At 39.4% G+C, this 27,198-nt stretch overlaps 1 protein-coding gene across 1 annotated transcript in view; it reads right to left on the reverse strand.

Annotated features, from left to right (window-relative positions):
* The window catches only part of LOC149179379 (uncharacterized), a 180,538-nt gene extending 154,237 nt beyond the window's left edge, over nucleotides 1-26,301 (reverse strand). The window contains exons 1-2 of the mRNA XM_089422449.1: nucleotides 26,185-26,301; nucleotides 8,349-8,447 (exon numbers count right to left, since the gene is read on the reverse strand). Coding sequence (XP_089278575.1) covers nucleotides 8,349-8,447; nucleotides 26,185-26,301 — 216 coding nt within the window. The remainder of the gene's footprint in view (nucleotides 1-8,348; nucleotides 8,448-26,184) is intronic.
* Between the last annotated feature and the right edge of the window lie 897 nt (nucleotides 26,302-27,198).

A 27,198-nucleotide genomic window follows, 5' to 3' on the forward strand; every position in this document is an offset into this window, starting at 1 on the left:
AATGAAGATGGCTTATCAAGATAAGTTCGATCTCTAGAACAATTCGTTCAACAAACATGGCCCATACATAGAGATATGCTATATAAAAACATAATTCCACAATGAAGCAGTAAATGCATGCAGCCACTAGATCTTAAATAGCGAAAATCCCACGATCAATGTATGTGACAAAGTAAAAGAAAATAGCATCAATATCGTACTTACATGTAAGAGAATATATCCAACTATCAATACATTTGCCAATAAAGAAGCTCCAAGATAAGAAAGTCCAACCCAAACATCAAAATTCATCCATGCTCCAATTTGTCGTCCAAGAAAGAAATGTGAAATTCTCAAGAGAGAGAATGATCCAATCCAAGTGATGATACAAAATGAATTCATTTCTCTCCTATTTATACACTCATTAGAAGTTCGAATTACCTAATTTTAGCCTACATTAGCCCATCAACTAAAATAATGTGCAAATAACTATCATTTGGTGACAAGCCCACCAAACTAGCTCATAAACAACATAATAGGCCTCCCAATAGGTAGAATAATGCATTTCATTGGGCTCTCTAAGAGGCCTAATGAAGTCCAGACTCCATAAGTGCTACAATGATGAATTGGACTTCCAAAAAAAATGAACAAGGGGTTGGCCCCTTGTTCTCCACATAACAAGGTTGTGGTGCTCCCAATGGCGGTGAGGGCACATAAGTGACCTCATGGGTCTCCAAGTAAGTCGAAGATGCTTGTAGACCATCTATAAGGGCTCAGATGATGGTGTAAGTGATGCCACACCAGCATACAAGTCCTGAGTCATCTTCCAAGTGCATAGTACAACTGTGGGGGTTGGTTGGGCAAATGTGAACCACGTGCATCTTCCTCATCCAATAGGTGAATCACGAGCAATATCTGAACATCTTTGGGGATTCATGGAGAGTTGTATACCGTTGTGGAGGCCCATGGCTCTCAACACACACCATACAGGTGCCAATGTAGCCCTCTAGAGGATTAGGACGCCATATAGGGAGACCAAACCCAAGATGGAGACCACATGCAATTTTGCATAAGATATAATGCATCCCCTAACCTTCCAGTACAACAATTCATCAAGGAAATTGAGTAAAAGAGCTTACAAACCACGGACAACAGGTGGGGACTTCATAATGGCATGCCCTTCCATAATGGGCTTTGGCATGTGCTAATGTCTCCAGGCTTTAAATGGAGTTAACCAAGTATCCTATTAGGTGGTTTCTACTTCTAAAGGGGATAGTATGTTCGAAGTACACCCTTCCAAAGGTGACGGTATGTGATAAAGAGATGAATGGAGTAGGGGATGAAAGGGGCAGCCCTGGGCCACATGTTAGGGTTCAAGGGTAGCTAATAAAAGGGAATCCCACACTTGGGTATATAATGTATAGGAGGGAACAATCGTGTTACACGAGGTGTCCCGGCTTTGATTTTTCCACCCTTCTTTATATTCCTTTTGCCTTTTATTATTTTATTTTTCTTGATTGCTCGGGGCTCAAGGGATAAGAGCATGATGTGTGAGATATAGCAGTGGATACCCCCTTTAAGGTCCCTTCATTGTCCACCAATGGTTGGGACAATCATGGGCTCCTAAATGATAAGGGAGGCTCATCTAAGACCTATAGGAACTAGGGTGATGGCCATGATCATGGGGTAGAGCTCATGTATTGGCTTTTGCCCACATGCTAAATGTGTTTGTCCCAGCCATCCTTTGCATTTTGTGGTAAATTTCCTGTTGTGTGTGGCCAATTATGCTTTTACTTTTCTTTTCAGCTGCATCAACCTCTGAGGCATCATTCCAACCTGACTTAGGGTGTTGGCAAGGGGGAGGGGACAGCTGACCCTATGTGGACCCAGTAGAGGAATGTGGACCCAGATGGGAGAAATGATGAAAGGGGTTATAATGAGTAGAAGGGGAGTAATATATAGGGATGAGGGAGCAGAACCATGCAACCAAAATCAGGGTTTTCCATGTAACACCATCCCTAAAGTCGAAGGGTCAGTAAAATAGATCCCACAAGACTAGAATCCAAGGTTAACATACAAAAGGGGGGCTAGGAGACAAGAGCATAGACCTAGCCCATTCTTTCCACCAAATGCCCCCATTAATCCATGCCCAGAAGTGTCCATGATAAGCAAACTACAATACTCAATTACCAAATGACAAGGTATAGCTTTGGGTTCAGGAGGCCCACCTTCAAACATACGATCATGGCATATGGGTGAGGGACCACACGGCTGGATCAGGTGGCAGAGAAGTGGCACAACGAGCTAGTTGGTGGCTGCAATGTGCTGCTGGCTGCTCACTGAGGACCATCATGGAGAAAAAAATTCAACTAGGGATATCACCCACAAAATGGTGGGTAACATCTGGCTCCAACTAGGACATGCTCTCTTGAAGAGTGGAAGAAGTTGTTCGAACGGGAGGTCATGAAAACACCAGCAATCTCTTGGTCACCTCAGACCTGTTACCTGCACATATAATAGATGAAAAGCACAGGGCAACATGTTTTTCACGGTGTCTTATGATCACCCATGCTTAGCGTTATGCCATAAAATGAACAAAACAATTAAATATGCAAATTTTTTAATTCAAATGCAGTTAATCTACAATGAGAAATATCATATGATGTTAGTTCTAATGCAAAATCAACTTGCAGTGCATCCTACTTTACCATGAATGTAGTAGTGTTAATACTAAGCATAATCATAAAGCCAATGCAACCAACATATCATCATATCAATATACATATGCCAACAAGTATGATTTCTCATGCAGCCAATCCTAAAGCGGATGCAGATACAATTACACAAAGGATGAAGGATGGGAGGTGGGAAAATATAATCTCCATTCAAGGTAAAAGAAAGCCCTAGGGGAAGGAATGAAAGATCACTATCAAGAACTCCCTATCACAATCATTGTTTATAATATTATGGTTTGCAGATGCCACAAGGTTGTGATGAGAGGGAACAAAGGGTGAGGGAAGGGAGAAGTGCAATAAATAGCTTTCCCATGGTGGTGGCCACATTGGAGAGGGGAGATCATGGAGTGATCAAAACCCCGAGGGTGTGTCCAAGGAGGTAAAGTATAATCGATGAGGGGCTCTTCCTCGACACTATACTGGGAAGGGGAAAAGTGCTCACGGTCACTTGAGATCATATGACAATGGGTGAGGGAATCACTTGATGAAGACTCAAGATGATAAACAAAAGAAAAGGGCAAAGGGGAAGATGAAGTCTCAACGAGACCCTTTTCCTGAAAATCCAACTCAGGAGTCTCAAGTGATTTGAATATACTCCCGAAATCATAAGGAAGGTAGGTATGAGAAAGGGCCTTATCAATCCTATCATTGTTGGTATCAAAGATAGGGTCTTCCCAAAAACGAGAATCAATCATCTCCAATAGCTCATTTTCATGCAAGGGAAAATGATAAGTCTCCTTCCCAAAGGTATTGATGGATATATCCTCATAAATAATGCCTGGGAGAAAGGGAGGACAGCTCTCAACCTCATCCTCCTTGTCAGTGTCATTAAGGGGAGCACAGTCAAATTGAGGACCAACAATTTCCCATTTCTCTTTTTCAATATGGAAGTAATCTTCAATGCCATCCTCTAAGGGGCTAATGCGATCACCTTCCTCAAGGTTCTAAAAAGGAGAATCATCGAGAGTACTGTCCTTGAGAAAGGTAAGGTTAGCCTCAACTTCACTTCCCACATGTTCTCAAAGTCATTCGGGTTCATCATGTGGACTTGGCGAAGACTCATCTTTCCGATCATCACCTAGATTACCAAAGCTATCACCGACCCCCATTTCCAAGGTCTTATCACATGTAACGGGAGGAGGGTTCTCTTCAAACATTAAAGGGGAACCTGAGGCGTCTTCCAAACCTTTACCAAGAGTCTTTTCAAGATTATTCCTTTCATCATGTAGCTTTGCCTCAAAGGGGTATCTACGAACTATCCATTCTTCATGAGGGGTGTCACCCCATATTTCTAAAAAGATATCTTCAAAATATTCATATTCAGTGGCAATCTCATGAGGGAGGCTATCATACCAATCTTTAGCTTGGCCTCATAATTGCATCCTCATTTTCAATCCCTATCAGGGCTAAAACCCAAGAGAATTCGTCAAGTTGGACATTGGGATCTTGGTTAGGACTTCCTTTGAATTTAGGCATCCCACTTCTCATCCATGCCTTGATTTCATGGCGCTCTAGAACTTCTTCAGTACTAAAGCCATCATAGGGAGAAGGAGGGAGACCATGTTGCTTGAAATGGTCCATTTCTCAGGATTTTTACACATTATAATTGAATATGGAGTCGTCAGGGTGAATGCAGATGATTGGATAGATGCTTGCTTCACCGCACAAGCATTAACATTGAAGTTGAATGAAGAACCAGGGCTTCGTTCTTCCAATGGAGTCGTCAATAATAATATGTCAATATGTCGTATGGAGAACAAAACACATGTTTCGTGTCCCCAGCAATGGCGCCAAAATGTTACCGCTCAAACTAGCAGGGGGGCCTAAAAGGGACTCCTAAAGCGACAACTGCTAGATCAAGGACAACAATGAAGACTTAACCCACTGTCACCTCTGCTAAGACTCCCGACTCTTTACAGACTTTCACCGATGGGAGGAGACTCGGTATATAGAAAGTCACTTGTGAAGGATCAATCAACAAATGGATGTGAAGTGACCTTAATGATCCTTTTCCTAGAAGGTGGTTAAGAATGGAGCTTGTTTGTTCTTCAAGCAAGGTACCAAGTTTTCTAGGAGAAGGAGGTGAGGATTTAAGGGCTAGGTTAAAGGCATATGCTTTGTAAAGAAGTTTCCCGATCCCTAAAATCCTTATTGGACTTGGTTTCCACAATGTTTCTTAAAGAATTAACTTTTCAAAGGTATGGGACCACACGAGACCAAGTGGACCCAGCCTAGGTTAAGGGGAGGGAGTTTAGCAACCAATGATGATTTTAACCTAAACAATGAAGGGGAAAGGATCAAAACAAGAATTTCCACTTAAAGGTGTCAAATTGATCCTATGAGGTACTCGCCTAGGGAACGCAAGGCAAAGTTTGATCCCAAAGCAAGGGCTTGGGATATCTCAAAATTCCACCAGCGAAATTCCTTCAAATTTGGAGGAGACCTCGAGAACACACTAGTACAGTAGAGGCTAGGAGATAGAACTTTTTCTATGGCTACTTTGTCGAGAAAGTGATACCCTAGGTGGCCCAGTGTGGCTAGACCTAGAAAAGAGGGGAAAAAGGTGAAGAAAAATGTTTAAATACAATCACCTTATGGTGGAGCAGTGCCTAATTCCTTTGGGGATATGGAGTCAAGAAGACTTATGAAAATGGATGTTGTTTCTAGTTCAAGGAGGCTTTAAGGGCAACTTTGTCTAACGTTAGGGCAAAAAAGAGAGTGACCTTAAAGCGTTTATACTTCACTTGCAAATGAAGATGGCTTATCATGATAACTTCGATCCCTAGGACAATTTGTTTAACAAACATGGCCCATACATAGAGATATGCTATATAGAAGCATAATTCCACAATGAAACAGTAAATGCATGCAGCAATTAGCCCTAAAATAGCGAAAATCCCATGATCAATGTATGTGCCAAAGTAAAAGAAAATAGCATCAATATCGTACTTACATGTAAGAGAATATATCCAACCATCAATACATTTGCCAATAAAAAAGCTCCAATATAAGAAAGTCCAATCCAAACATCAAAAGTCATCCACCCTCCAATTTGTCCTCCAAGAGAGAAATGTGAAATTCTCAAGAGATAGAATGATCCAATCCAAGTGATGATACAAAATGAATTCATGTCTCTCATATTTATACACTCATTAGGAGTTCGAATTACCTGTTTTAGCCTACATTAGCCCATCAACAAAATAATGTGCAAATAACTGTCATTTGGTGACAAGCCCACCAAACTAGCTCATAAACAACATAATAAGCCTCCCAAGAGGCCGAATAATCAACAATGGATGTCGTTGGGCTCTATAAGAGGCTCGATGAAGTCTATAAGCGCCAAAATGATGAATTCGACTTCAAAAAGAAATGGACAAGGGGTTGGCCCATTGTTCTCTACATAATAAGCATGCGGTGCTCCCAATGGTTGTGAGGGCACACAAGTGACCTCATGGGTCTCCAAGTAAGTTGACGATGCCTGTAGACCATCTATAAGGGCTCATATGATGATATAAGTGATGCCACATCAGCATACAAGTCCTGGATCATCTGCCAAGTGCATGGTACAACTGTAGGGTTGCTTGGGCAAAGGTGAACCAGGTGCATCTTCCTCGTCCAATAGGTGAATCTCGAGCAATCTCTGAACATCTCTGGAGATCCATGGAGCATTGTATACCGCTGTGGAAGCCCATGGCTCTCAACACACACCCTACATGTGCCAATTTAGCCCTCTGGAGGGTTAGGACCCTGTATAGGAAGACCAAACCCAAAATGGAGACCACATGCAATCCTGCATAAGATCCAATGTGTCCCCTACCGTTCCAGTACAAGTCATCAAAGAAATCAAGTAAAAGAGATTATAAACCACAGACAATAAGTGGGGACTTCATAATGGCCTGCCCTTCCATAATGGGTTTTGGCATGTGCTAATGTCTCCAAGCTCTAAATGGAGTTAACCAAGTATCCTATTAGATGGTTTCTACTTCTAAAGGGGATAGTATGTCTGAAGTACACCCTACCAAAGGTGATGGTATGTGATAAAGAGATGAATGAAGTAGGGGATGAAAGGGGCAGCCCTGGGCCACATGCAAGCGTACAAGGGTCGTTAATAAAAGGGAAGCCCACACTTGGGTATATAACGTATAGGAGGGAGCAATAGTGGTACATCAGGTGCCTCGGCCTTGATTTTTCCATCCTTTTTTATATGCCTTTTGCCTTTTATGATTTTTCTTTACTTGACTGCTCGAGGCTCAAGGTGTAGAAGCATGATGTGTGAGATATAGCAGTGGATACCCCCTTTAAGGTGGCGTGGTTCATTGCCCACCAGGGGTTGGAACTTGGGACAACCATGGGTTCCTAAATGATAAGTGAGGCTCATCTAGGGCCTGTAGGAACCAAGGTAATGGCCATGATGATAGGGTAGAGCTCATGTATTGGCTTTTGCCCACATGCTAAATGTGTTTGTCCCAGCCATATTTTGCATTTTGTGGTACATTTCCTGTTGGGTGTGGCCAATTATGCTTTTACTTTTCTTTTTAGCTGCATCAACCTCTGAGGCATCATTTCAGGTTTGACCTAGGATGTGGGCAAGAGGTAGGGGAATGCTGACACTATGTGGACCCAGCGGAGGAATGTGGACCGAATTGGCAAAAATGATGAAATTTTGAAATAACACGAGTGGGACGGATTGCATGTTCTGCTGCAGGCATATAAGACAGCATGGAAGAGAGGCATAGGGCACACTACCTACAGATTCGCATTTGGAAGAGAGGCTATCATGTGTCTCGAATACTCGGTTCCATCCTTGAGGATTGCAATGGAACAGAGGTGGTGAGACAAATCCATTAGGGAAAAACTAGAGGATATCAAGCACTTTGACAAGGACAGATTATGGTCTACCAGTGGATTTTAGCAAAGAACAGAATGAAACAAAAGCATGACAACAAACTCAATGGAAATACCTTTAAGGGAGGATGACATGTCTTATTGTAAGACAGCAGGAAGGTCAAGATTGAAAAGTTGAATTATGGATGGTCTGGACCATACAGATTGAAGTTTTTGTTTGAGAATGAATCAACTGAGCTAAAGATATTCAAGGAGCTATGACATTGGAGCCAAGTGAATATCTCTCGGATCAGACAAATGCACCACTAAGGACAAGAACATAATGTAGAGCCCCATTTAAAACCAACAGAACAATTAGGTGGAAACCCATAGGAGATCAATGATGACAGCCCCATCCATAGATAAAAAGAGAGTCCAACTATGTATAAATTAGGGGTCAGATGGCACCCACGTACAATATAATACATGTTCACTTGACTAAGCCTCATCAATGGTGCCTGATATATCTTTATTTCGATTCTGTGGGCTAAGACAACTTTCTCCCCAAAAAAATATTAGGCATTCTATATGAAATTGACATTTTAAAATTTAAAACCATATTGAATGTAAACTGCTACATTATTGTACTTCTAGGATTCATTTCATGTTGGGTTAACAAGAACAATTATCAGGTACTTCTCAAAGGTATGTAGACAGTAGCAAAATAGCTAATTTAGCCACTTATTCAAGTCCAAAACACAAAAAGAATCAATGCAAAATACATAGATAGGGTATATAGATGGTACAAACCGTTTTACCAACAAGGAATGCAGCTGTAGCACCAGCAGTAGATCCAATTGAATCCGCAATAAAGCCAACAGTCAGCCCAAACAGGTAGCCCCCTCCAAGCTGAAATCCAAATTTTATCACAAAGAATAAGTGTTACATCGTGACATTGGTAATGAGATTTTAAACATGTAAAATTCATATGCATTTATTTTATTGACAGAAGAACAAGAACAGAAAAAAATACTTCATTTTCAGAACATAATGCTGTTCAAATATGTATCACTTTCATCTTTGCAAACTGTTATGACTCTGAACTCAGATTTTTGCTGGAAGGCATAGAAACAACACTCGTTATGTGTGGCACAATGAAGCATATATCAAAGAAGTGAAAATTGATAGTGAATGGACCATAGCAATAGATTCCAATCTAGCCTCCTTTTGAGTTAAAAGGCTTGACTCATACACATAAAAAGGAACAGACTGCAACTTGCAAAGCATTGAAGGAATATAGAAAGTTGAAGGTACAGGATATCATCTGAAGGAAAGGTACCAAATTTCAGTTAAAAGTAATGCTTGAAGAAAAAAATTCAAAGAGGACAAACAGAAAACGTAAAAAGAAACAAAGGAAGGAGATAATATATTTGCCATCCAGTTCCAAAGCTGTAATATTTCCTAGACTGAGTTTGGCGTATAAACAGACCAGAAGCCAAAGATGAGCCCTGCCAGAACCATTGTACCCCAATAGCACCTAATTTTCATATCCTGACTTTTCCAAGGATACTGGAGGCAACACACAGAGCACCACCACAGAAAGCTCCTCCCTTATCTATTCACGGTTTATGCACCATCCCAATGGCCTCTCAAAAAATCTAAATCTCATGACCTCCTTATATTATTAGTGAACAGTTTGTTGGTGGTGATTTTAATATCACTCAACGGGTATGAGATAGGGAGCAAGACTTTGGTAGATATCTAATGTGGATAGTTGTGCCTGGATCATTGTAGGCAAGCTCTACACTTTCTAGGCCTCAAGTGGAAGCAGAAGTGCTAGGACAGACAGGCTGGTTGACATGGTCAAATAAACAGCATGATGACTTTAGGCCACCTGACAGGCATGACAGATACTCTCTGCCCTCCATTTCTCTAATTGTCATTATAATATTTACTGGCCTTGATCATTCTAGATATCGGTAAAAGGGATAACTTTGTTTAAATTCAATGTCTTGCACTTAGCATCTAAAGACTGTAGAAGCATCATTGTTGTAGTGTCATGACTCACACCTTGCCCCAAAGTGTTCGAGTATGGGGGGATGGATTTTGTGGTGGGTGTTGCCCCTTTAGGGTAGCTACCTTAGAGACACGCTTTTTTGAGTGTGATGTTGTTGCATGTACAAGGTTCATATTCCAATTTCTCAAATCCAGGCTTACTTCTCTTCTACATTCCACCATACATGTGCTCTTCTAAAGTGATATATCAGCTCCTATGCCTTATATACTTCGTTTAATGTGTACTAGCAGATATTGCTCCATAATAACTTCCTTCAGTTGGTATGGTTCCATTTGTTGTTTCCTAGCTTTCAAATGTTGTTGATAATTCTGACTTGTTTGTAAGGGTGCTATGACATTAAATATGAACCTTTATCATTTATAGCCTAAGTCACCTGACACGGGGATTCGGGACACGTAGGATTCGAGATTCGTGGTGTCGGATTCGGACACGCTAACCCCCCGGAACAGGACACGTCAGGACACGTTATATATTATTTTACTAAATATATATATATATATATACTGAAAATTAGATATTATCATATTTCTTACACAAATTTTAATTAATGATACAAATTTATTGATTTCAAACATAGATCTTCATCTATAGCTATTAGCATGCATAGTACATACAAAATTCAAATAAATGTCAGTGGTACTGGTCACATAAATGATAAATCTATTAAAAATTTAAATCATGATTCATAATTCATAACTGAAAGACAACTTACAACTACAAGATAGTAAGATAAACCCACTGACAATTGTAGTTTTCTCATTAAGTCATCAAATCAAAATGTGTTACATAGGTAGTGTTGGTGCAATGCCAATGGCAAATAGAAATAGAAAATATAAAACAACTACAGGTATACAAGCCTCAAGGCATCAATCAGCATCAGAATCAGCATCACTGTCCCCATCATCATGGTCCCCACTGCTCTCCTCTGCATCCTCCTCCTCCCCTGTATCCATAGTCGCCTCTGCATCTGCTGGTATGGAGGTTGACCCCTCTAAGTCATCAAATCTAACAGGCTCTAGCACTGGATCATTGAGATCCATGTTGGCCAATGCCAACTCAACAGTGGTGTCCAGACCCATATCATCAGGAACAGTGTTACTTGGGAGCGGGAGCGAAAGCGGGGAGCGGGAGCGAAAACGGGAGCGGGAGCGACATATTCAGAAGCTCTTGGTTTGGTGCTCTTGATTAAATACGAGTTCCATACCCTAATACATGACAAAATTCAATGGAAACATTGCAATCCCCCAATCCTAAAATCCTGAAAAACTGATAAGTCTGCTGGATTTTGAATGAAATCTAAAATTCTACTTTTTCCATATGAAATCCAATGAGGTCGGAACCACTCTCAAACATTCTGAGTCATTTCATGGTAATGTTAAAAATTTAAGTAAAAGGATGAAAATGAAGATTAAGGAGAATGTCACTTTACTCCCCGCCATTGATTAAGGAGAATGTCACTTCTGAACAGAGTTTTACTCCCCGCTTATCAATACTGCAGTAGCCAATTTCCAGAAAAGTTAATCCTGTCCAATGTCCTACGAGAATCACCCCAGGGTATAGGAGCCACAAGCCTCCCTGCCCAAATGGTCAAATCTGTCTACAAAACCCTCAACTGCTGAATGTGAGTTGGACTGCAACAGCGACCAAAACCCAGCTGCTAGATATGAATGGTATTGTGGCGTTAGACCCTGAACTGGTGGATTTGATTGTTGCGGTGGCGACAAAACCCCAACTGCTAGATCTGATCTAGCAAAGAAGATGATGGGCGATCTTCAGAGAGACGAGGGAACTATGGTCTCAAGGAGTGTCAAGGGCTACGGATCACAATATACATAAGGGTCCAACAGTAGTACTTGGCCCAATCTTTAAGGACACTAACTAAGGAGGATCAACCATACCCTTAGCCGTACTACCTGACTACCCTATCGTACAGCACGAGTAATCTCCTCGAGTGTTGTTCTCAGTGTACTGTAGCAGCAAGACGAACGACAGTTTATCTACGGCGAGGTTTCAAGTGAGCCTAGGGGGGCTTCCAATATACCCAGAGGGTACATGGAAGACAGTCCGTGCACGGTTATGTCTAATGAGCTACTACTCGAAGGGGTACCCACAAGTGTTACAAGAGAGTCCAACAAGCGTGACCATCTCTTGTATTTCCTGCGTGCATCCCTCCCCAAATCCGCAGGTTAATGCACTCAACGATAGATCCCGTGGTTTAAAGACGTCGAAACACGTCCCTAGCCAAAAAAAAAACTGCTAAAAATGGAGATACCACCGGCCCTAAAAAGCACTCTGATACCACTTGTTATGTTCTTGACCTGCAAGAAGATGCCAAAATACCGAATATACGAAGAAAGACAACCTAGAACACAGAACAAAATGAGAAATAACAACATGTATTTTATTATTCAGAGATGAAAACAATGTTCACTTACCTCTTCGAGGGGGCAACCTCCAATAGAGCAGGGCTTGATTACAAAATAAGACACGACGCTCCTCAATGGGGAGTCTCTATCCTTTATATAGGATTCATACATGCAATACCATGGGTCAATACCATGGTTCTCTTAATACCATCTATCTAATACCATGGGCCATTTGCAACTAACTGTGGTCCCTTTCTTTAAATGCAGGTCAACCACTTACAATTATTAATATGGGCTTTATTGACTCTTTAACTAACTATAACTATGACTCGACCCTATTACATAAATAAGGGGGTTAGGGTTGGACCCTAACATCTTCCTCCAGCTTGGAGGAAAGTCTATCGATCTCTGTTGAAGTTGCCTACTGGTTCTGTTTCTCTTCCTTGTCCTTCTTCCTTAGAGGACACTGGGTAATGTAGTGACCAAGCTCACAACACCTGAAGAACTTGACCTTCAATAGGTCCTTCTTCTTCTTCCTCTATTTCCCGTGTCTTTGACTAGGACCCTTAGATGTGAGGGCCACATTCTCCTCCTCCTTCACCTACACCTGTCCGCTATTGTTGCCACTGATAGAGCTCTTTAGAAGAGCTCGCCTCAATTCCTCCTGCTACAAGTCAGCCTACATTTTGTCCCATTCTGTTAACTTGTCTCTGCCCAATATGCTTTGGACAAAGACCTGCCAGTCCTTAGAGACACTATTGAGTGCCAATCTCACAAGCTCTATGGGTTGAGGTGTTGTCCCAACAACTAACAACTGGTCTCAGACCTCCTGAATCTTGGTGAGGAAGGGGTCTATGCCTTCCCCCTTCTGCATCCGGATGAGCCTCAGTTTCACCTCGAGGTACATCTTCCACTACTCGGAAGTACCCTGATATAGCATGGCGAGAGCATCCCACATCTTCTTGGCAGTATCTTTGCCAGTTATATGTGAGCCTATATGATCCCAGACTCCGTCTAGGATCAACTGCTTTGCCTGTGCCATCTCCTTACTGTACTCTTTCAACTGATCTGCATTTGTGGGAATTGCCACCACTGCATCAATATAGGCTTTCAGGCCATATTCATCTAGAAGGAAGGACATCCTTGCCTTCCAGAAGATGTAGTTGGAAGCCCCATCCAACCTGTCTTGATCACGAAGCCCAATAGTGGCCATCTCAACGAACTGCCAAAAACTTCCTCTTTCCTTCTACATGGCGAGAGCATCCCACATCTTCTTGGCAGTATCTTTGCCAGTTATATGCAAGCCTATATGATCCCAAACTCCGTCTAGGATCAACTGCTTCGCTTGTGCCATCTCCTTACTATACTCTTTCAACTGATCCGCATCCGTGGGAATTGCCACCACTGCATCAATATAGGCTTTCAGGCCATATTCATCTAGAAGGAAGGACATCCTTGCCTTCCAGAAGATGTAGTTGGAAGCCACATCCAACCTGTCCTAATCACGAAGCCCAGCAGTGGCCATCTCAATGAACTGTCAAAAACTTCCTCTTTCCTTTTGCTTGGTTGTTGCTCTACTATTTGCACTCCCTTCTGGAGTGAGAAGATATTCTCACAACGACAATCGATCTGCAAGGAAAAATCGAACCTCTTGAGGCTAGAAGTTCCCCGAGGAAAATTTTCCTTCTATGTGTGCTCTTCTCTCTTCCACCCCGACACTGGCACTACTCTAGCAAACTGCTGCAAAACCACTACTTCTAGATGGACATCTGCCCAACAAAAGTACTGAGCTACACCCTCTGCCTCTGGAATCACTCAATCTAGAAGGATTGTATTTTTCTGCCCCACACACAGAAAAATCGAACTTCCACAAGTAACTTGGCCTCTCTAGCAAAAGATCGCACTGCCCTTGGGAATTTCGGCCTGCTGCCCACACTGAGTAGCGAAATTCCTTTTTTCTTCGTTTTTGAACTCTCCAGATAATCAACTACGCTCTAATACAATGTGAAAATTCCAAACTGGAACCCTATTGCAGCAACTGATACTATTTCTCCTAATTGGTAATTAATTAACAATTTATCTGCTACGGCAGATATCGAAATAATACACTGCAACCTTCACATATAAAATACCTCTGAAAATAATGAGCTGGAAACTGAGAAATACAAGAACACACACATAAGAAATAACACAATTGTTTTTGGATAAAAGTCCCCAGAAAAACACAACAGGTTTTATTATTAAGCAGCAGTGAGAAATTCTGAGTACAACTAGATGCCGAAATTTGGCAATCCTATAGAGAAAAATACTGGCAAAAATGTAGTGAGGAATATTCCTCACCCCACAGGCAAACTCCCGGCACGACTTGCCTTTAGAAATTTGGGCCTCTGACCCTCTGTGTCAACATCTGCATTGCTCTAAGCAGCTTGCTTGACGTCTAGCCTCACACTAGTCTCTGATGAAGCCCTTCTGCCTTCTACTGACTGGAAAGATGCTTCTCTGGCACTTTGGGACTCCTTCTTGACCTCTGGAACTGAAAACATCTCTCCCTCTCAGCAAATAGATCTTGCCTCTAGAGGTTGTTGCGCTGCCCCATCGTCAGCCTCTCTGTGGCTCTTCTGCCTCTCTGCAAATGCACTCGTTAGATCTAGAATGCCTCCTCCAGCCTCACTGTCTTTGTCCCTCTCACACTGCTTTGATCTCTAGCTCTCTCTCCGGCAACTGATTGTTGCTACTTTGGAAATCAAACTACTCAAGTTTTATCTCCATCTCTGCATTGACCTCCCCTTATAATCCTCTGTTGGAGCACAAACAACCAAGATTAAAACATAATCGATGGCTAGGATCATCTCTCGATCGATATGTGTGAGTTTCTAGATGATTCTTGCCTTGACTTAATTAACACTGATTAATTAATCATATTCCCTAAGTTTAGACTTTGGAAATATTTAAAAACTGGTTAATAATCTAATTAAGTCATTTCTAGGCGGAATTTCCAGAAACGATTTCTGGGTTTTGGAGATCTCATGTATTCTAGCCTCTCCACAAAATTTGGTGGCTAGAACACATACGATGCTACAAAAACTAACATAGAAGGCTCATAAAATCAAGGTCTAGGGATTGGCCCCTAGATCTCTTTGAAATCATCTTGTAGACCCCAAATGTGGGTTTGGGGCACAAAATTGGGTCTCATGGGTCTCGAAGTGGTGAATGAGCCTAATTATTCTCCAATGTTGAGGGCACTAAAGATGGTGCTATCCCTCCCATGTCTCAAGGCATGAGACAAACCTCATATGGGCCCTAGATCAACTGCCAAACCATGTGATCCCTACTAACCCGGTTGGGGGCATGTTGGTCCAAGTGCATCATCCAATGAATAATAAAGCAAATGCAAGAACGTTGTGGGTGCTGAAGGTGCCCACGGCTATGAATGATGCTCTACAATAGTCTGGAGTACCTTGGCTCTCAACGCGTCACCTGTGGGTGTCAATATGTTCCTTTGGAGCATTTGGACCCCAATTAAGTTGGTCGGACGTATAGATGGAACCACCTGCTAGTTACACACAATATCTAGTGTCGCAACTTTCACCAATAGGCACATTAATCATTATTGCATCTAAGTGAACCAAGCTTGAAAGAAATTGGAAAACTAATGTTTCATATGAGGCTTCTCTTCCAAAATTGGGGCTTTATTCACATAATGGCGTTACCTCCCTAGGTAGGAGTGGTTAATAGATTGAAATGTTCCCTATGAATTGATTGCCTATGGACGACAAAATAGCCTATCTGACCCTGTAGGCTATAGTCGTGATAAAGGAGTAAAAACCCAACCTTTTCCAATGTTGGGGCAACATTGTGCAAAAGTTGGGTCGGTTGAGGCAAAAAGACCCAAAATTAGGGGTTGCACTCACAAACCCTCACATTTGGGATCCCAGGGAGTCTAAGGTACAACAACTATCATGCTTCCAACTGAACTTTCCCTCTGTGGGTTAACAAAATCTTGTTCCTTCACTACCATTTGATCGATATTATCTATATCATTTGTGCAGTATTCTTGTTTGAATGGTTTTGTATATCTTACTCCTAATGGATCTAAGGGAACAATTACTCTCACATTGTTTCCTTCAAATATCATTTGTCTCTTCTTGAGGTTAATTTGGCCAAATTATCAAATTCCCAATCAATTCCAAGCAATGCAGGATAAAGGTTACTGTCATCAACAAGCTCTATTACTTCAAAATCAGCAATAGTGGGAAGTCCTTAAATATCTACTGTGACACCTGGTAGTCTTCCTAGAGGGAATACCTTTTGTTGGTTTTCCGTTATTAACTAAATAGGTGACCATTGTAGCTTTAGCTAACCCATTAATTCCCTTGTCTTATTTGTCAATACATTAGCATCAGATCCCAGATCCAAAAGAACTTGATCCATCTCATATACTCCTATTTGTGCACTAAGCTTCATCTCCTTTTCGGTTCTTTTTTCTTTATGAAAATTATTGATAGTGCACATCCCACTTCGTAGTGTTTCTTTGGATGCATAGGAATCTATCAATTCCTGAAGCCCTTCTACAACCTTTTAATCTCTTAACAATTTCATACAAGTCTGTAGATTTTTTTTCAAAATACCTACTTGTTTTTTTGTATCTTGGTCTTGTGTCAGAGCTCGATCGTGTGTCGGAGCTTGGTTCTGTGTCGAGGATCATGACATGTCACAATCACTCTTTTGATCAGGCTTTGGCTGTGCACTAGAGGTTGAAGCTCCAAAATCCATAAAACTTCACCTTGCTTCCATAAAGACTTATTTTTCTTTATGAATATAAAAAAGATGATCATTTTCAACAATATATTTGACCCATGCACTTTCAGCTTCTTTATTTCCATCCATTTTATCACTATGAGTCACAACTCCACTTCTAGTGACAATACTAATTCTAGGTTCTTCGGTTCTCCTTCAGCAATCAACATTTGAATATTCTGTATTGGCTGCTAATTCCTTTTTTCTTGCATCTTTTCCATAAGTATAGGACATTATTCAATTACATGGTAAAAGGATTTTCTACACTTACATGTCATTGTGGGATGTTGTCAACCTCTCGCAAAATGACCTCATTGGCCGGAGTTATAGAAAATGATCTATCCATGTCCTCGAACATCTCCACCACCTCAACCTATTCCTTGATAACATCATCGACCACTACACTATCCATTTTCCTATTTCCCATGCTCTTCTACTTTCATTTTATCAGTGTCATCACCACGCTCTGTCATTAGTTCGTAAGCTCAACAATTATTCTCATCATGTCCTACTAATTTACAAAATTTGCAATATAGATTCCTAAGAGTCCGTATATATTTTTGTAACATGTAACAATCTTCTAAACGATGTTCACCTCTAGTCTTACATATTTCACACCATAGGCTGGATCCTGCACTCAAAGGATCGAGTGCTCCACCAACCATGAAATTCCTAAAGATATGGCACTATTCTTTAGAATGGCCATCTGATATGCATTTCATTCACCATACTTCTTCTCTAACTTCTTTTCTTTTATTGATGTCTTGTAACTATAGGGTTAGCATTTCTAGGTGACTTTCAATCTGTTGCATGCTTGCATTAGTTTCTCCTACAGGAAAAGCTTCCAATTTCATCGCAATTTCTAGAGCTTCGACTTGATCCAATAACACCTTAAATCTCTGATAAAACTCCCAAACAGATATAGTAGGTTTCTGTTTGATCTATTTAAACTCGGTGATGCACTGCGACTTAGACTTCGGCTTCTTAAGCTCTCTTATAATGTTGTTTTAATATATGATAATATTCTCTTCTGATTATTTGAATACTTCCTATACAATGGAAATGCTCTATCTCGGAACGTTGTAACAAGCTACACTTTATTTATATTCTCATTATTGATCTACTTCGTTTTCCGCGCTGCTTCACATAAAAACGAAAACTTTTCTGGATCCTCCAATCTAGCTCCTTTGAAAACGGGTAGCTTAATATCATTGACCATACTTCTTCTTAGAGGGGGATGAGGAGAAGTAAGGTGAGGAGGATAGGGGGTACGGGGAGGGGGAGGGGGAGGGGGAGGGGGAGAGCCAAAAGTACCCTGGATATTACTGGATTTTGGCTTCTGTGAACTCTAAAGATGGAAGGGTGAATACGACGGAGTTACTTGAGGGTTATCAGGGAGTCTTTCTTCACTTCGAGATTCACTCAAAATAGGGCTATAATCTGTCTCTATGAAAGTCTTCAGATCTTTTCCATAAGATATGTTTTTGGTATCTACTCTATATCTCTTTCCACTTCACGTTGTTTCAATCTCTTGTTCAAATTTATTCCCTCTTCTTCTAAACATAAGTAAACTAGCAATCTGATTACATCTATAAAACCAGTTTTTCACACAAAAGCATCTTAATCCAAATTTTTAGAGATTTCAAATAGTTGCCTTGAATTCCCTTGAAGAATAATTGTTCCACTTCGTTGTAGGGAATAGTCGAGTCTATTGTAAACTCAGTAATGAATCCTCCCAAGATATTATTAATCCAGAAATCGACAGCCCTTGAAATCCTATTGTTAGTGCTCTTAGGTCGATCTATCAGTTCAAGAGTCCACATCATGGGTTATTCACCTTTAAAATAGTTCTTCCTTTCAGTCAACCTCAATATCCACTCATATAGCTCAACATGAAATAAAGGGAGGAAAATTTCATAGGTCTGTAAAAATATACTTGTGTAACCAAGCTTCAGTTGTCAGACAAGGGTGTATATTTTATCGATCCACAAATTCTCACTCTTTTAGTTCTATCTAGTCTTGAATTTATCTTTTTGGAGGATGCCATATCCACATATCCTTCAAATAGGTCCTGGTCCCAGCAATAAAATAATTTTTTGGCTTGGACTGGGCTGACCTAAGTTCAATCTATACTTCACACCAAAAAACCCTCAATCACTGGCCCTTTAGGCAATGACCTGCAAGAAAATCACACTCACCCAAGGTGACTATGGGAGGATGTAGAACCAAGCTTCTATAGCCTTCAAGGATGTGGAGATGTGCTATTATTATGTTTTCTTATTATTATCACTCATAAATCACTTCTCTGCATTAGATTAAACACTTAAACATGTCATATAAAACCATAAACCATTACTGCGTTGAAGTAAAATGCAACTGTAATGATTGTAACTTTAAAATAGATAATAAGAAAATATACACATAAAGGGACCAAATTACCATGGTTCACCCCAATGTGGGGCTACTTCCACAAGAACTGTTGCTCAATATAAGGAATCTTTGTACAACAAAAAGTTCTTGGCATGTGCACTAAGCTGTAGGTAGTTTGCGTAGTCAGCTATAGACCCAAACCTATGAGCACTCTATTGTTGCACATGCTCGATAGTACTCCTTCGTATCTTTATGTAGTGTAGGCCACTGCAATTCTACTCTTGAAATATTCTACGAAGTAGATTTTCATATATAGTGTCCACCATTTGCGCCCCCATCAGCCTCTGCTAGAATCATCTATCTTTCATGTTCCAGAACATATCTGCACAATATCTAGTTTGGTCCCATATTATATAACTATCCTGCTATTAATGAAAGCTTAGTGACTTTAGCCACAAATTCATTGTTTTCCTGCATAGTATACTTTGAAGGAGCCATTCATATGGTCAAAAATTGAATGATATCTGTGAAATAGTCATGTAGTGTAGGCCACTACAATCCTGCTCTTAAAATATTCTACGAAGTAGATTTTCCTATATAGCGTCCACCATTTGCGCCCCCATGAGCCTATGCTAGAATCATCTGTGTTTCATGTTCCAGAACATATCTGCATAATATCTAATTTGGTCCCATATTATATAACTATCCTACTATTAATTACAACTTAGTGACCTTAGCCACAAATTCATTCGCTTCCTACATAGTATACTTTGAAGGAGCCATTCATATGGTCAAAAATTGAATGATATCTATGAAATGGTCATTTGAAATGTTGATTGCAAATAACTATGCAACAAGGAGATTATCCTCTCTGCTAGTTGGTTCTTCCCCTTTTTCTAGTCTTGACAGATGGTCAGGTCCTACATTTAGTCTCCTTGGTTTAACAATGATCTCAAATTCATATTATTCTTGCAATAACAGTAACCATTTGAAAATCGTTCCTCATAAGATAGGATTTTTAACCAAATACTTCAATGCAAAATGGTATGTAAACATTTTAAAATGTGATCCCAACAAATAGTGTCTAAAATTCTACAAAGCATATACCATGGCTAGTCCTTTTCTTTCTATAGTGGTTTAATCATTTTTTGCTTTAGATATATTTATACTTGCAAAGCTATAATATTATCAATCTCTCCTATACCAAGTTGTGCTAGCACTACTCCCAAATTTACACAACACGCATCCACATGGACATGGAATTCCTTAATCCAATTAGGGAATAGTAGTATATGTTCAGCTACCATTTTTTCTTTCAATATGTTGAGGCTCTTCTCACATCCTTCATTCCACTTAAAAGTTAGATCTTTTTTCAACAATTTCTCCATAGGTGTAGTGATCTGGGCATACCCCTTGATGAATTTCCTATTTTACTCAGTATGTGATCCAGAAATCTTTCGCTTATAGATGTATTAAAGAATCACATGTAGAAATTGCAGCTTAACCATAGAAATCTAATGTGCACATGAGAGAAGAAGAAGAAACACATAAAGCATGAGAGGAAGAGAACAAGACTTGATAACATAGTTCATCCAACTTGGAATATGTCTTTGGGTGTTTCTTGATCAATGGGAAGGCCTTCATTCATTAAATGGCATAAAAAGGATGAATACAATCATCAATTACAACAAAGGAGTTTTATACCTCCATTCTGGAAAATGGATGAGAAATGCAGAAATCATATGGATAAATGGATAGCGCCATTGCACTAGTGGCATCAAGAGGGGCTAAAACCATATAAAATTTGTCAAATCTGGACAAAATGGACTTTCGCCCCTCCTGCAAAGCTTCTTCCTCGAACTGTGTGCAAATTCCTCTCCCCTCGTACTTTCTGCGTTCATTGGGTTTTATAATATTTCTTTGTTACCAGGCCACTGCAATTGGAGGTTGGTTTGTTTAAAATAGAATTCGTTCTAACGAAAGGATCGGTGGGCTGACCATCTGACCTTTCTATGCAACAATCCCCGAAAATAGGCACTTTTTTGTTAATACAACAATACATGGAAAACACTAGAAAAAACGAAAACCTGGACTTCAAATTTTATCAAATCGAGTCTATAAACCCATCGGGTCTAGCCCTTTATTGCAAATTGCATACCACACTATCACTGGCCCTTTATATCAGGAATTCACTGATCGCCCTATTGCCGATATCGCCGATATCGATCGCCAACGCCGATATTGCTTGTCCCCTGCCTTAAGTCCTGATATTGCACATAGTCTACCCCCAATTACGTTAGTTAGAGATCGTTGATCGGGGGTTCCATCCACTCGGCCTTAAGTCTATCCTTTGGACTCCTCCAATTGCGATTTTCCTTTAGAAGCCTTTAAGCCTATTTTTAGAGGAAATTCCTCCTTTTTTAAAGGAACAAAGGCAAGCTCTATTCGTGATAACTTCATCATCTTAAGTCCATTTTAGCCCATTCAGGTTAAAGTAGATTTAGAATGAAAATGTCTACACAACAAGACTATTTATAGGAGTATCCTTGGACTTTCATTTTCCTCTGTTTCCTGCAAATCTACACAAAACTTTGAGTGCTTCTATCTCCTTCATTCAGACTCGGATTGGAGTGTAGTTCACACCGTTGGAACCAGGGCAGCAAGCACTTCGATCTTATGTCAAGATAATTTCATTTCTTCCACTTTGAATTTTGAGCTTTTCCCATGCCATTGTGTCTGAAGATCCACCTAGATCAGTATGTCCCAACGTAGTGTGAAGTTTTCATTCTATGTTAGGTGGAGGCAAGTTCACAATGATAAAAATCTTATGAGGTTCCACCATTAGTCCTTGCTTACAAAAAATATGTTCCAACAATATGCCAAAAGGTACACAAAATATGCACTTCTTTAGGCTCAAAGAGATCTAATATTGTCTACATGTATTTCAGACTTTAAATTTCTTCGACTATTCTCATTACGTTGATAACAAATTTCTAGATCCATATCACATTCACTATTTTATAATTTACATTTCAAACTAGCAAATGTGGTTTATATTTTCATCCTAAAAATGAACCACGGTTGCTGGTTCTAAACATCGATTATAAAATAGTGAATGCGATATGGATCCAGAAATTTGTTATCAACGTATTATCTACATGTGTCGAGCATAAGTCTTAGACTTCCAACATGTTTTCTCAACAATCCAAATACTTTCCAATCATTAAAATATACCTCTAAAAACTTGTGGATATATTCGTTAAATGTTGCGACCACCACCATAAAAAAATATAGCAAGGGAATTTTTTAATGCAAAAGGCATTATTGTGTATTGATATGAGCCCCATTCTGTAGCAAATGTGGTCTTATGTTGATCTTCAGGTGCAATCCTAACCTAATGATAAATGGAGAATCCATGTGTAAATAAGTAAGCTTCTTGGCCTCCTACATTGTCTAGCACTTCATCTATCAAATGGGTAGGGAAGGGATCATGTAAACATGCATCATTCAACTTTCTCAGATCAATAAAAATCCTAATTTCTCCTTGAGTCTTCTTTTCTTGCGCCACTATAGGACCTACCCATTTCGATTTTTGTAATAGTTCAATAATTCCTACTACTATAATCTTATCATGCTCTACTTTCGCTTTCTCCTCATACGTCAGGTTCAGCCTCTAAGGTCTTTGTTTTATTGGCTTTGCATAAGGCTTAAGGGGGATCTTCATGACTCCTAGATCTCGTATTATACCCTTAATTTCTAAAAACCTGGTGGGAAATAGTTCTTAACATTGATGAAGTAACTCTGTAACTTTATTGACTATCTCTTCATCCCAGTAGCCTCCTATTGTTGTAAACGTGTGTTGCTTTTCTGATTCTATGTTCACCTTCTTGGTATTTAATGGCTTCATTATATATAGTATCTCTATCTCAGGTCTAGTTACTTCATGGTATCCTTCTGACTCTTCTATGTCGATGTTGTGAGGATCTTCTTATTCATGTATAGTAAGGTTATAGCACTGCAATGCATTTTCTATCTGCTCAACACAATTAGGTTAATGCCATGTCATTAGGGTTACATTCCCAAAAATATTCTTCCTGACTATATGGAGGACAAAATTTATGTATGGGAAATCATCATCAAAGCTATATGTTAAGATGAAGTCATCAACCATGTCTTTCGAGTTCACTATACCATGTCAAAGCTTTGTTTCTAGGTACGAGTTCTTAGGGATTGTTTCTAATGCATGAATGAATCCATGTACCCATTCTTGCTGCAGAATCTCCTTCTACGTTGTAGTGCATAGCTGAATATGCTTCGTATTATTAGTTTCACTATGATATTTCATCTCTATTTTTGTATCTATCTGTCCAAACCTTATCCAGATTAATCTTTGAAATTCGTGCCAACCTTCTTTATTCTTCTTATGTGCATTCCACAATCTAGCAAGGGTAGCTTTCAGGGCTATATCCAAAGGTGACAACCTTTCATTTTTTGGAATTTTTTCTTCATAATCATTAAGAAAAGTATTTACATCATGTAGGCCATCATAAGAGGACAGGTTACATACCTCAGATATCTTACAACAAACTGAATTAGTAATTTGTGCACAAAGTCTTATGGATACTTCGTCTAGCTTATTCTACCAATTTTCCAATTCTTATGCTATGTCTAAGGTATAACAACTATCACGCTCCCAACTGAACTTTCCCTCTCTGGTAGCGTTAACAAAATCTTGTTCCTTCACGGTCATTGGATAGATATTATCTATGTCACTTGTGCAATATTCTTCTTTGAATGGTTATGTATATCTTACTCCTAATGGATCCAAAAGAGAAATTACTCCAAAAGAGAAATTACTCTCACATTGTTTCCTTCAAATATTATCTGTCTCTTCTTTAGGTTAGTATTGCCAAATTTTCAAATTCCCAATCAATTCCAAGCAATGCAGGATAAGGGTTACTATCACCGACGATCTCTATTACTTCAAAATTTGCAATAGTGTAAGTCCTTCAATATTTATTGTGACACCTGGTAGTCTTCCTAGAGGGAAGACATTTTTTTGGTTTTCCATTATTAATTGAATAGGTGACCACTGTAGCTTCATATTACCCACTAATTCCCATGAATTCTTTGTTAATATATTAGCATCAGGTCCTAGATCCAAAATAACTTGATCTATCTCATATACTCCTATCTGCACACTAAGCTTCATCTCCCTTTTGGTCCTTTTTTGTTGATTCAAATTATTGATAGTGTGCATCTCACTTCGTAGTGTTTATTTGGATGCACATGAATCTACCAACTCTTGAAGCCCTTCTACAACCTTTTGATCTCTTAACAATTTTGTAAATGTCTGCAATTTTTTTTGAAATACCTACTTGATTTTTTGTATCTTGATCTTATTTGAGAGCTCGATCATGTTTCAAAGCTAGGTTTTGTGTCAAAGATCATGACATGTCACAATTACTCCTTTGATCAAGCTTTGGCTATGCACTAGAGGTCGAACCTCCAAAATCCATAAAACTTCACCTTGCTTCCATAAATACTTCTCTTTCTTTATGAATATAAAGAACATGAACCTTTTCAACAATGTTTTTGACCCATGCACTTTCAGATTCTTTCTTTCCATCCATTTTATCACGACGAGTCGCAACTCCACTTCTAGTGACAATACTAATTCTAGCTTCTTCAGTTCTCCTTCAACAATCAACATTTGAATATCTTTTGTTGGCTTATAATTCCTTTTTTCTTGCATCTTTTCCATAAGTAAAGGACATTCTTTAATTACATCGTAAAAGGATTTACAACACTTACATATCGTTGTGGGATTTTGATAATCTCTCACAAAATGACTTGGCCGGTTAGAGTTATAGAAAATGATATATCCATGTCCTCGACCAGCTCCACCACCTCAACCTATTCCCTGGTAACATCATCGACCACTACACTATCCATTGTCCTATTTCCCATGCTATTCTACTTTCATTTTATAAGTGTCATCATTGTGCTCCATCATTAGTTCATAAGGTCAACAATTATTCTCATCATGTCCCACTGATTTAGAAAATTTGCAATATATATTCCTTAGAGTCTATATATATTTTTGTAACAAGTAACAATCTTCTAAACAATGTTCACCTCTAGTCTTACATATTTCGCACCATAGGCTAGATCCTACATTTAGAGGATTCGGTGCTCCACCAGCAATGTAATTCCTGAAGATATGGTACTGTTCATTAGAATGGCCATCTGATATGCATTTTGTACACCATACTTCTTATCTAAGTTCTTTGCTTTTATTGATGACTTATAACTGTAGGGTTAGGTTCTCCAGTTGACTTTGAATCTGTTGTATGCTCGCAGTAGTATCTCCTACAGGCGAAGCTTCCAATTTCATCGAAATTTCTAGAGGTTCAACTTCAGTTCCTATATTTTGCTGCATTAATGGCAATTTGATATGTGGTAGTAGTGCAAATATAAACCATTCTCGTTGTTTCTATGGGACTATGTCAAATCTTACTTGATCCAATAGCACCTTAAATCTTTGATCAAACTCCCAAACATACTTAGTAGGTTTCTGTTCAATCTATTTCAACTCAGTGATGCACTGCAACTTAGACTTCGACTTCTTAAGCTCTCTTATTAGTGTTGTTTTAATATCTGGAAACATTTTTTTCTAATTATTTGAATACTTTATATACTATGGAAATGTTCTATCTCGGAATGTCGTAACACGTTTCACTTTATTTATATTCTCATTGATGAGCTACTTAGTTTTCAATACTGCTTCACATTAAAACTAAAACTGTTCTAGATCCTCCAATCCAGCGCCTTTGAAAACGGGTAGCTTAATATCATCAACCATACTTCTTCTTGGAGGGGGATGGGGAGCTTTAAGGTGAGGGGGATGGGGGGCAGGAGGGGTAGAGGGAGGGGGAGGGGCAGGGAGAGGGGGAGAGCCAAAAACACCCTCGCTATTACTACATTTTGGCTTTTGGAAACTCTCAAGATGGAAGGGTGAATACTGTGGAGTTACCTGAGGGTTATCAGGGAGGCTTTCTTCACTTTCATATTCACTCAAAACAGGGCTGTAATCAGTCTCTATGAAAGTCTTTAGATATCTTCCATGAGATATGTTTTTGGTATCTACCATATATCTCTTTCCACTTCGTGTTGTTATGATCTCTTGTTCAGATTTATTCCCTCTTCTTCTAAACATAACTAAACTAGCAATATGATTGCGTCTATAATACTCCTTTTTCACACAAAAGCATCTTAATCCAAATTTTCAGAGATTTCAAATACTTACCTTGAATTCCCTTGAAGAATCCTTGTTCAACTTTGTTGTAGGAAAAATTCGAGTCTACTGTGAACTTAGTAATGAATCCTCATAAGATATTATTAATCCATAAATCAACAACCCTTGACATCCTCTTGTCAGTGCTCTTAGGTCGATGTATCAGTTCAAGAGTCCACATCATAGGTTCTTCACCTTTAAAATAGTTCTTCCTTCCATTCAACCTCAATATCCACTCATACAACTCAATAGGAAATAAAGGGATGAAAATTTCGTATTGGTCTAGAAAAATATACTTCTGTAACCAAGCTTCAACTATCGGACGAGGGATTTTGTTTTATCGATCCATAAATTCTCACTGTTTTACTTCTATTGAATCCTGAATTTATTTCTTCAAAGAGTGCCATATCCGCATATCCTTCAAATGGATCTTGGTCCTAGCAATAGAACAATTTGTTGTCTTGGACTTGGCTAACCCAAGTTAAATTTATACTGCACACCAACAAAATCCTTAATCACTGGCCATTTTCACAATGACCTTCAAGAAAATTTCAGTCTAACCTGAAGTGACTATGGGAGGATGTAGAACCAAGTTTCTACAACCTTGAAGGATGTGTAGATGCGGTATTATTATGTTTTCTTATTATTATCATTCATAAATAAATTCTCTGCATTATATTAAACACTTAAACAAGTCATATAAAACATTAAACCATTACTGCATTGAAGTAAATTGCAACTGTAATAGCTACA

This window comes from Pinus tabuliformis, chromosome 4_1, assembly GCF_031772625.1.
Source record: "Pinus tabuliformis cultivar Carrire ecotype Pingquan chromosome 4_1, CPIR1, whole genome shotgun sequence".
In the NCBI taxonomy this organism is placed as follows: Eukaryota; Viridiplantae; Streptophyta; class Pinopsida; order Pinales; family Pinaceae; genus Pinus; species Pinus tabuliformis.